The sequence below is a fragment of the Drosophila subobscura genome, chromosome U, assembly GCF_008121235.1.
Source record: "Drosophila subobscura isolate 14011-0131.10 chromosome U, UCBerk_Dsub_1.0, whole genome shotgun sequence".
Lineage (NCBI taxonomy): Eukaryota > Metazoa > Arthropoda > Insecta > Diptera > Drosophilidae > Drosophila > Drosophila subobscura.
In genome coordinates, this window is record NC_048534.1 from 4,436,583 (window position 1) to 4,448,603 (window position 12,021).

Sequence of the window (12,021 nt, forward strand, 5' to 3'; positions counted from 1 at the left end):
TATTTGTTCCATTTATCTCCGTTGAAATCAAATATTTCCTTTTGGGATGCAGCAAAAACTCTGCATACATTTCCCCCTTGTCCCTATGCTTTTATTTTCCCGCCTCAATTATTTACTTTTTGTACGTATACTTAATGTATGCCCTGCACACACACATTTCGCAAACGCCACCGCATCACAATGAACAATGAACAAAAAGCAGCAAACAATTTGTATGACTGCCGTTTAGCTCTAAGTGCAATTTAGTTAATTTAGCACTTGATTAACTTTTTAAATGGGCTACCAAAGGAGTAAAAGAGTGAGAGCGGAAGTGCGAAGCTAGATTGAGGGACATGGGGGAGGCCAGACCAAAAAGCAATTGAAATGCGCATTGAGGCCAGTCGGACTGTCGGAAAAACTCAAACTCTAAGCTGCAAATTTTCCCTCATTCATTTCATTTTTTCCCTTTGGAGCAGCAGCAGCTCTGGATAAAGTTTTTAAACAGCATTTGGCGTTTGTTGCCTGTTGTTTGTTGGTCGTTTTTGTTGTGGGTGTTGTTTATATGCGGTCAACAAACCAAGAGAAGTAAAGTTCCCGGCATCGACAGGGATCGAGCGGGGGTTTTCTGGCCAATGTTTGGTCTCGAGTTAACACACACACGGAAGAAAAGCAGGCGAAAATTGGATCGAAAATGCGGAAAGGCAAAGGAAAAGTGGAAAAAAACAGAAGAGTTGATTGGGATTTTAGTAAAGCGATTATTCCTCTCTCACTCCGTCTATCTATTTTCTTCTCGCTTTTTTTGCTGCATTTTATGCTCATTAAATGCTTTAATTTATGGCTTCAGTTAAGCACACAAAAAACCATTTAAACTATGATTTATTCCCAGAACTAAATGGAGCACACACACAGGAAATGTAGCTGCAATTAAGTATAAATACAATTGAACATACACATACAATGTATGTATATGCATACATATATTTTTTATTTATTAAGGAGTGAGGAAAGCCTCTTCGATGCATTTGCCAAAGTTCTGAGCACCCGTTTGTCGGGTTTTCCGGTGCCCAAAATAAAACAAAAAAGAAAAGAAGAGAAAACGCAGCCAAAGAACAAATTTCCGCCAGGCGTTGCCAAGTTCCTTACAAAAGCCGCTTGAACTCTTTTCAATAATCTGAAGGAGTACTCGTATGTATCGTATATGTAATCGTTCTCGTACTCAAACGATATATGTATTTATAAGCATATAAATAAGATGACGACACGCCCAACACTTGGCCCACGATGCGGATAAAAAAATGCGAAAATGTGTTACAAAATACAAAATATGCTAAGTAAATGGGGGAAAGAGCCTTTTTGCTCTCTTGGCTTTTGACATACATTTGCAGGAAGGGTTCTTAGGGGTGTCCTGCAGTTCAGAGTTCACTGTGAGTGCGAGAGGAAGAGAGAAGTAGGCAGCGGCTTGGATTTGCATTTAGTAATTGAATTTTGTTTTGCAATTTATTTGTGGCTACGCTCATGCCAAAAACAAGACGAAAATATCGTTGTTATAAAAAAAATAGCCAAAGAATTATGGACACAATATGGCTTAAAGGCTTAAATCATTTTCTTATAAGAAAATATTTCCAAAAGAAAGTTTGGTTGGTAACAACCCAATAATATGCATTACAAATTATTGTCCTTTACGTATTAAATTACGTATTACGTTTTTTATACCCGGTACTCGAAGAGTAAATAGGGTATATTGTATTTGTGCGGATAACGGTTGTATGTAACGCACAGAAGGAAACGTTTCCGACCCCATAAATTATATATATTCTTGATCAGCATCAATAGCCGAGTCGATTGAGCCATGTCTGTCTGTCCGTCTGTCCGTCCTGATGAGCGCCTAGTACTCAGAGACTATAAGAGCTAGAGCCACCAAATTTTGCATCCAGACTTCTGTATGCTTACACTGTTACAAGTGTATTTCAAAAAAGAGCCACGCCCCCTTCCGCCTCCGCAAAACGGCGAAAACCTCCCAAATCTACAATTTTAAAGTTAGCAAAAAACTAAAAACGCCATTCCTTAGGGAATGACCATATCTATCAGATCACCAAATTGGGATCCGATTTTATCATTATTATAGCCGCAATGAATAAATTAATTTTCAGTGGCCAAACCCACCCCGCCCCGCAGCATTCACACTCTGCTCAAGCGCTGTTTATGGCCTCTCCCCCTGACACGTCTCTGCCTCTGCCTCTGCCACGACTCTGCAGTGTGTGTCTATAGGGGAGGGTGGCGAGCTAAAGGAGCGTGTTGGCGTGAGCAGTGTTGTTGATGTAGATGACAGATGAAGAAAAAATGTAAAATTTGACAAATAACCGCTAAGTTGCAGATGTAGTACTGAGTGCCGGGTATAAAAGTTGTGACGCGTAAGAAGCGTCTCACACGTCCCTTCTCGTTTTTAATGCTATTAACTAGAATTCATAGATAAACATTAATTTTAGTGCTCAATCGCAATCGGGCGCTGTGTTAATGGCGGGCAGCACTTGCAGCAAACGTGTTGGAAATTTGTGCTAAAAGCAGTTGCATTTTATGTTCAGGCCACCACCCATCCAACACTTTACTCTCAAATATATCGAAAGTAGATTTTTACGATAATGTAGATGAAGAACCTCAGATCGTTAAAACCAGCACAGGTCACTGCAGGCCAGTTCCAGGCGATGGCCTTTTCGGACAACTTTAAACTCAACTCCCCCATTAGGTCACATTTACGGTAGAAAAGTTCTCGAGAGGCTAGAGGAATATTCGCCGTCTCTCGGATAGAAAGTGTTAAAGTTACCCGAGAAAAAGGGAGAATACGCTGAAAGGGAGAAAGAAAAGAAAAAGATAATAAAAAGTTGCCAGGGCTTGCAGCTCATGATAATAAAAAGCTCGTGGCACGTGCTGACTCCAATGGACACGCAGCGCCTGGTCACGCATCCCAGACAACTCTCTCCGTTGCCTGTTGACATTCCACACTCCTTTCTAGCATTTCGTATACCCTCCTTGGTGCTTCAGAGAAGTGGTAGGGTATATGGGGCTTGTGCAAGACCATAAAGAGTGATATGATGAGTTCCTATTTATTAAAAACAAAATATTTAAAAACTTTGTCCGAGTCAAGGCACAGTCAGAGTTCGATCAGTCGCTCTGTCAATAAAGGGAACACCCCTTGTCGTTACTCCATACTCTAATTTTCACTCCTGTTTGTCTTCGTTGCTGTTTTTTGTTGTTGTCTTTCAAATAGATTTCAAGCATCCGCTATGTGAGCATTCGGTCGCCTGCAGCAATTTGTTGCTGAATGATGTGTGAAGGACATCAAAATGCAGCCAACGAGTGAAGCGTGCGGGTGGTTGTTAAATATATCTATGTATGTATAAAAAATATATATAAAATATATATTTTATATAAAGTAGACAGCTGGGAGCAGCAAATACTCTGCTTGATGAACGTGCTGATAGCTGATAATACAAAAGGCAACGATGGTAACTACAGGGACGACAGTGTCGATTGGTGTTGACAATTTAAAGTCCTGTCCAAGGGGGTGTGTGCGGATCATGTGGGGGATTAGTGCTAAAAATGTGCAATCAAGCGGGGCAAGAAATGATGAAAGAAGCGTAATAAAAATGCAATACAAATTTTGAATGAATAGTTTTGGGGAAAAACCTTACAAAGTTGAAAATATATAACCAAATAGAAAGGTTTTAAAAATGCTAAAATGTATTTTGACTATTCAGTAATTATTTAAAGGAATTTTAAGGGACTATAGACTTCGCTCTGAAAACTCCGAAAATAACATAACACTCTGCCCCTCTTTTATCTTATATTTTTTAACACTTTTTACCATTATTTTCAGCAACCAAAATAAGCTTTCACTTCTGCCTGGAAGCCGCCGTGGACACCCGTTGTTGTTGTTGTAGCACAAAAAAGACACACACATAGACAAAAGTTAATTATATTACAAGTTGAAAATTTTCATATTTGTTTCACTTGCAGCATGCACTTTCCAATTTTGCTTGCAGCTAACTTTCCTTTCCACCCACTCCCGGCCACGCCCACTTATATTGTTTACAACAACTTTAAGTCGGGGGACAGAGCAGAGGTAAAAACTTTTCCCTTTTGGTTGTCGTCTTCGACTTGGTCTCTGTTTCTGACACAACTCGACTGGAGTCGACTCTGTGTCCCCTGGCTTTTGCGGGCAGACGGGGCGGGGCGTATGAATAATTAAATATTCGCCAAGAGACAGGCAGAGCGGAGCACAGCAGAGCCGTGAAGACACACAGAGTTCACATATCCTTGAGCTGCACTTTGTTTACAAGTGCAAAAAATATCACCCCCAACAATGTATTTTCTTTTAGCCCCGGCCTCTCCTCGGGGTTTTCTTTTTTCCCATTACTGCCATTACTTCCATCATTTGCATTTCTCATTAAGCCGCACTGCAGTCGTGAGCGTCGCCTCCCCTTCCTGCCATCTTAATGAGTTGGCGAAAAAGTTAGCCGAAAGCAGATTAAATGTTACTTTGAATATTCGGTGAATATTTTCAGTTTGAATGATGGTAAGGGAGCTAAAGGTATCAGTATGCTGAATCCGGCCTAAAAATAAGCTTTTTTTACCCGGGACTAGAGTAAATAGGGTATTTTGTATTTGTGGTCGGAGCAATGTGCGTAACGCACAGAAGGAAACGTTTCTGATATCAATAGTGAGAGTCTTCATCAAAAATTTGGCGACTCTAGCTCTTATAATCTCTGATATCCTCTGATTCTTTTACTACAAATATTCCACCATTCTGCCCTGTAAAAATTACCCAATTATTACAATATTTCAAATGTATGGTACATAAATAATAGCTACTCAATAAGGCACCGCTTATAACATTTCCCTACTCATATTATAAATTCAATGGCCATTTTTTGTTCTCCCACACATTTCTCCGAAAAATGTTTTTTACCCGCTCAAAAACAGCCTTGAAATCAAATATGAGCGATTTTCAGCAACCATCCAACAATGGCATTCTAATTGCCCTCGATATTCCATTGTATTTGTGTATTCCTTTGTGGGAACAGTCGTGGCGAATGTTTTGTATGCCACAGAGGCCGCCACATTGAAAATTTACACAACAAAATATACTTAAGAGATAAACGATTCATGCAAATAAAGCAGAAAGTACCCCTAACAAGATTTTGCAGCACAACACAGGCCAAAGAAAAGATAGAGGGAAAACCATGGTGCAAAAGTGGGGAAAATGTGGAAAAGCTGTCTACGTGTTTGGCGTCAAAATGGCCAAAGGAAGCAGCAAAGCGAAAGAAGCAAAAAAAATTAAGTCCAAATGCGTCCGCGTTGCCTTTCGTTAATATTTTGTAACTTTTCTGCTCAGTTTCTTGCCCTTTTTTTTTCTTTTAGGAAAAGTTTTGGCCGGAAAACAGAATTCCTGTTTATTTTTCCAGTCATGCATAAAATATTAAATTATTAGTTATGAAGTGTAACAAAAGTAGCTTGGAAAATACGAGCATGGTTGGACTTTTCACCACAATTTCAGAGACTCTTCAGAGTCAGTTTACATCCACAATTTTGCATCGTTTAAACAGTTAGTTCTCATAATCAATTTTGCACTGTTTGAAAGCTGAGATTTTCCCCACAATTTTTCACTATTTTAATGTTCGTTTTTTCCCCACAATTTTCACCAGATTTTTGGTTACAATTTAAAAAGCCAGAAAGTGTGGGAAAGCGTAAAATAAAATTTAAGCTGATTATTTCGTGGGTTATTTCAGTGTCAAAATTATGACAATTTGGTTAGGTTGCTAATTGAAATTGGATTTTTCCATTGATGCCATTAAATGATTGGATTTATTGTATATGTGTCTGTATCTGTGGAATAATACTCGGTTCGGATATCAGTCGCAATTAGATTGTTACTCTGTGGTCATGGCCCATGGGTGGCAAAATCTCTCAATCGGAATTATTTTACAGCAAACACTGTTAGCCTTCCTTGTGCCCATTTGCCAATTAACTATTTGTGGGAGCATCGGTTACGGGAAGGGGTTACTTATTGATTGTGCAAGGTTATAAGAAAAGGGTCATGCCAGCAGGAAAACCGCCGCGGCTTATCTATAAAACGTCTTTAGCACCCCGCAAAAGCTGGAGAAAAGTGTGCGAAAACCGAAAATTAAAGGAGGAAAGTGTGGGGAAATGCTGAAGAGAAGGAGTACAGTGAAGGGAATAGCAAAAAGAATTGCAGTAAAGTGTGCGAAAAGCTAGCAACAACACTAGGGAAAATGAAAAATGACAGCCAAAATGAAAACTAAAGTAATGGTATAAGAAAGCCACAATAAAAGCGCGACCATTGGATGCTCCTTGGTCAGATTTTACAATTTTTTCCAGTAACTTAAACGCTTCTTATGAGAATTATTGTAAAGGGGACTATTTAATTATACAAATTTCTATCTCCTAATTCCACGCTTAGATTTTAAACGAGAAAGGACGTGTGAGACGCTTCTTACGCGTCACAACTTTTATACCCAGCACTCAGTACTACATCTGCACCTTAGCGGTTATTTGTCAAATTTATTTGTTACATTTTTTCTTCATCTGTCATCTACATCAACAACACTACTCACGCCAACACGCTCCTTTAGCTCGCCACCCTTCTTTTAGAGCAACACACTGCAGAGTCAGGGCAGAGACGCGGTAGAGGCAGAGACGTGTCAGAGGCGGAGGCCTCTGCCACTGCGCGTAGCAGAGTGTGAATGAGAGAAATATAAGCTGAGGGACAGGGTGGGTTTAGCCACTGCAAATTAATTTCTTCATTGTGGCCATAATAATGATCCAATCGGATCCCAATTTGGGATCTGATCTGATCTGATAGATATGGGCATTCCCTACGGAATGGCGTTTTTAGTTTTCTTTTATCTTCAAAATTGTAGATTTGGGAGGCTTTCGCCCTTTTGCTGGGGCGGAAGGAGGCGAGGCTCATTTTTAAAATACACTTGTAACAGTGTGAGCATACAGAAGTCTGGATGCAAAATTTGGTGGCTCTAGTTTTTATAGTCTCTGAGAACTAGCCGACAAACAAGACGGACAGACAGACAGACATGGCTCAATCGACTCGGCTATTGATGCTGATCAAGAATATATATACTTTATGGGGACGTATCGGAGACGTTTCCTTCTGTGCGTTACATACATTATATTTCTGCACAAATACAATATACCCTATTTACTCCGGGTATAAAAATTTCCATTTTTGACTAATAAAACAGAAAGTCAACTTTTCTGCTTTCAAATCGAATTAATTTCCTTGCTTACTAAAGTGTAAAATATTTGTATAAACTTGAAAATAAAAGTCTTATCATTAAGAATTATTGTGATCAAAATTGTGGAGAAGAAAGTTCGTCATTCTTATACTCCTTTTATTATAAGATTGTTTAGCATGATTATTTCTCGTATATGATTTTGATTCGGTTGAACATACTCATGTTTGCTCCTAAACATCGTCGATTTATTAATGCCGAGGCGATGCAGCAGAAAGGAACCATCCAATAAGACAAAATCAAATTCCAGGCCAACGAGAACTTGCAGCTGTGAAGAAAAAAAAATTGCGAGAACAGAGAGGATATAGACACTTTTGTAGAATTTAAGAGATCTCACTCGATTTCTCCGATTATTATGACTCACCCTTGCGCTATCCGTTGTGTAAGGAGAATCCAAATCTCGCTGATCGTACATCGGTTCATAGAAACTCGTGCTTACATAGGCTGCACAATTTTCGGGTGAATTTCCGACTTGAAAAACACTAATTTTGCCCTCATTGACGGATGCGTAAAGCCAACCTTCAAGACCTTTCCGTTTGTAATACTCAATGGCGGGCAGTGCTTCGGTACCATTGAGATAGGGCTGCACATAACTGAATAGATCTGATTTCCATTTGGGTGGAGTGAGTGGTGGTCGGATGTGACTGTTGTAGGGAAAGATGGGCACACAAAAGACGCTAGTTGTGGAAATTAAACTAATATTAGAGGAAAGGGATACAAAAAATGTGTAATGAAATGTAATAATAAGCAGTGATCCGCTTAAAGTGTGATCAAGCGATTAAGCGTTCGATTTTTTGATGAAACTCTTCGCTCTTTCGTTTTATGAATGATAGGAAACGCAAAAACAAATGCCAGCTGAGCTTTGAATGCAACAGCAAAACAAGCTCAAGACGAAGCGCGAAGCCGAAGACACTCCACTCTCTTGCTTGTGCTCTCTTCGCTGTTAATTGTTTGGCTCTCATCGTTATAAATCGTTTCGCTCTTTTCGCTCAAACGCTCAAGCTGCAGCTTAACTTCCTTCACTCTTCGCTTAAGCTCACTCCCAACTTTAGCACGCTGCTCTCTTTGCTTTATCTGACTCCTATCTGTGCGCCATCTCCTATCTCTCCCCTCACTCTGACACCCTACAAGCGCTTACCTTTAAAATATCTCCATATAGCTTAACTCAGGTTTTATGACACTCTTAAAAACTCACCTTCGAAAGGGGTTTCGCAGCTGTGCCGCCTGTGCAAATTGAAGAAAACTTTTAGCAAAATTTCGTGTCGGTAACAAATTGAGTTCCAAGGGAAATATAAAATGTGTTCGGGCATTCTGACGTGCCACATTCTTGAGCAAATTAATGGGATACTTGCACTTGTCAGTGATATCAATGGATGGCATATATTTGGCATCCATTTCCGCTTGTGAAAGACATTTAAAACCCCATGTTCGAGTCGTTTCCATTCGGCGCACCTCATCCGTTAGATGATTATTGTCCAGGACCAGTTGCACGGATACCCATTTGATGAAGCTAGAGGCATAAATCGAGCAATACTTCAGGTGCTGGAGACTGTACAAAGTGGGCTCAAAGTCATCCGCACCCACGAACACCGCCAGACTGATGGGTGCGCGCCAGCGTAGCATCAACCACTCTAGATCCTTTAAGTCGTCGTATCTGCCATGGCTGATCAATGTCACACTTTGATTGCCGTGCAATTCCGAGCTCTCAGCCACTATATAGTCGTGCACGATCCAATAATCTCCATTCTGCTGCAAACGAAAGCGCGGCCTCTCGAAGAGATTGCGATCCCGGAAGGTGCGTCGCATAAACGGTAGTGCGGTGAGTCTCAAAAACAACAAATAGAAGCCCAGTACCAAGAGAGCTATAAAGATGATGATTTTTCCAAGGAAAATGCGTCGCCAGTAAAAAGAAAACATTTTAAATTGGTTTCTATACAAATTTGTAGCTGGAACTTGTTATGGAACTTTTCCAGAATAATATTTGAAGTATTTAGAAGAGCAGTTGTGTTTATTTAATTTTTTTTATAAATGCTACCTTTGGCAGCTTGTTCCAACGAAGGCTGCGATTAATCTTGCCTCAAAGAGGGCCACAGGGTGAGGCACAGTCAGTAGGCACTAGCCAGAAGCAATAACCACCTACGATAGTGGTAACACAGCGAAATAGGCTCATAAATTCTCTACAATTTATAATTTCACACCTACAGCGAAACGGCAGCCATAACGAGCGCCAAAAAGGTGGCCTTTCTGGGCCAACTATTTGCCAATGTTCAAGGGGGTAAACCGGGGGCGGGGGCCTGCATGTCAGTGGCAGGGAAAATGACAAATGTTCGTTAGACAGGCAGACCGGGAAAGCCTGTAAGAGAGCTCCTCCTGACAGGATTTCCTGGAGGAGCAAAAGGCCTGAGGCCTCCTCCCTCCGTTTCCCGCCTAATGACAGCAGAAATGTTACAACGAGCTTTGCATGTTTGCCCAGTGTTAATCATAAAATGGCTAAAAAGAGTGGATAGGGAGGGACCCAAGAAATTTCCTAATAGGTTATGCAACGAAAAATTCCTTTGCGCATTCCTCTTCTTTTGCCAACGGATTTATGTTGACATTTGCGCATTGATCTTCTGGTGAAAAAACCCCCAAAGAATAGATGCAAATCACCGTGAGATTGCAATTACGCGCACAAAACGCATTTAAAATAAATTGTGGCCAGGCCAGTCAGGCGTTGCAAAGCCAGTAAAGGGCATGATTTATGACCCACAATGATGACAAAGAGGCATGCAACTATTGTATGCACTTGAAGCACGCGGACAATTTTTCATTAAATTTGTTCAGTGAATAGCAAAACGACGTTTACTTTCAATTGTATGGCGAGGTGTGCAAGGTAATTACCTCGGGAAATGGGTTTACATTTTTAAATTAAAAGGAAATGGAAATATTGTTTTCGGTTAATTTCATCACTCACATGAATTAACACAAAAAATGTTCTTGGTGTAAAGTAATAAAATGTTTTTAGTTTTCAATGCTTTTGTTTTGAATTTTAGCTACTAAAAGTATTCTAAATTTCTTTACTTTAAAAATATATAATATTTCATCAATAACTTAGAATTTTCGTGAAAGATTTGCATTTTTCTTCACCTACAACACCTCTCACTCCCCTGTACACCACCTGCTAGAGTGATTTATTTGCTCACAAATTGCTTTAAATTAAAATTTTTTTGTACCTAGAACCAAATGTAAATTCCTAGGCAGCGCTTGTCGCAGCGCTAATTGTGGAAATTATGAGTCCAAGGTGGCAGCAGGGGCGCCAACAGAACCAGTGGGAAGAATAGCAAGAGGCGGGCGGGGCGGACAAGGTGTGCCTTGGCATTTGCTTTGATGTGCGCCATGGGAGGCCGCGCGAACAGAAGCTGTGAAAAATGTGCTGAAAAGAATGTGAGAGAGAAAATTAATACAAATGTAGACTACGACTGTGTGTACATTTAAAGAAAAATGTAGCTACTAAAACACGTTGCATATATTAAATTTAGTTCTAGTATTTTTCTGGCTGTGTGTAATTCCTAAATTATGGATACGTTTAATAAATGCGAATAATGGAAACGAAACATTTGCTAAATCCCCATTTAATTACTCCACAAGCCGTGCAAATGTCCCATTTATTGGCCTACTTTTGTAGCTTTGGTGTGGGTATTGGAGCTTTCGTTTTTGGTTGGATTTTCAAATTCGTTCAAATCTGGGGCCTAATTAATGGCCCGCCAAATAGGCTTTTATCAAATGCAAAATGGTACTGAACTGCCATTAGCCAGCCTCCATAGTACACTAAACAAAATGTTATTTTGCTCTAAAACACAAAAACCAGGGAATAATATTTTTAATTAATATAAATATATGTATGTACATATGTACATATGTATGTATAGAATCGAATGGATTTTCGGTTGGACAGGATTTTTGTTACTCTTCAATTTTGATGTAGAAATGTTCCCGTAAGAGAAAGGATTTTAGAACTTTCATATTTAAAAAAATATTGATTAAATAAAACAAGAAATAAATAATAATAAATAGTGCTGTAAATACAAAATACAAAAAATAAATAAATAAATATTAATAAAAAGATATATAATAGATACTTAAAATAAATAAATAGTTAAATTCAAGAATATAAATAACACATTAACGACAGTTATCATTTATTTGTTATTTGTTAATATATTTTTTAATTATAATTATTTATTTAATTGTATATTTGGTACCTTCTCCCAATGAAAATCCCCTCTGAAATATCCACCACAAAACTATTACTAAATATAATAAAAAATAAGTAGCAATTTTCCAGCATTCGTTGAAACACAATTTTCTACCAGATTTTCATTCCATTGAAGTCTATTTTTTGCCACTTAAATGTTACTCACCAATTCGAGTATCTATTGCCAACAATCCCAAAACAATTACGTGGCAAAACCCTTTTAGACGTGACACTAAGACGACAGAGCGTGAGCGGAGAGCTACGCCTCAAAGTATCTTCGTAATTGACCTGTTGGCCAGAGAGTTCCTAGTAGCTGGGGGAGAAACTGTTACCTGGCAGGTACCCCACCCTCCCGACCAACCACTCGAGACGCTCCTTAATTAATTAATGTTCATTAGCAGCCGTAACTTTTGCACAGTCTCTGGTCTGAGTTACACTTTCAGATACAAATCAAAATGCGTGCGGCTTTTGTCTGATTGCCAC

The 12,021-nt window shown here is 39.4% G+C and overlaps 1 protein-coding gene and 1 long non-coding RNA gene across 2 annotated transcripts; one reads left to right on the plus strand and one right to left on the minus strand.

Annotated features, from left to right (window-relative positions):
• The first annotated feature begins 5,663 nt into the window (after positions 1 to 5,663).
• On the plus strand, positions 5,664 to 5,971 carry LOC117901915. Its single transcript, XR_004649344.1, has 2 exons — positions 5,664 to 5,755; positions 5,893 to 5,971. It is a non-coding gene; the product is annotated as an uncharacterized LOC117901915 (long non-coding RNA).
• Positions 5,972 to 7,361: 1,390 nt separating this feature from the next.
• LOC117900570 (beta-1,4-glucuronyltransferase 1-like) lies at positions 7,362 to 9,225 on the minus strand. Its single transcript, XM_034810977.1, has 3 exons — positions 8,500 to 9,225; positions 7,669 to 7,981; positions 7,362 to 7,572 (listed from the first exon to the last, which is right to left on the minus strand). Exons 1-3 carry the CDS (start codon positions 9,219 to 9,221, stop codon positions 7,393 to 7,395), a joined length of 1,215 nt encoding a protein of 404 aa, XP_034666868.1. The 5' UTR covers positions 9,222 to 9,225; the 3' UTR covers positions 7,362 to 7,392.
• Between the last annotated feature and the right edge of the window lie 2,796 nt (positions 9,226 to 12,021).

Bases quoted from the DNA above. Each gene is read 5' to 3' on its own strand.
- LOC117900570 (XM_034810977.1), bottom strand. From the start codon at position 9,221: ATGTTTTCTTTTTACTGGCGACGCATTTTCCTTGGAAAAATCATCATC. The intron at 7,982-8,499 runs GTGAGTTTTTAA...TTCCACAACTAG, and splicing joins CTGCGAAACCCCTTTCGAAG to CGTCTTTTGTGTGCCCATCT. The intron at 7,573-7,668 runs GTGAGTCATAAT...TTTTCTTCACAG, and splicing joins ACACAACGGATAGCGCAAGG to CTGCAAGTTCTCGTTGGCCT.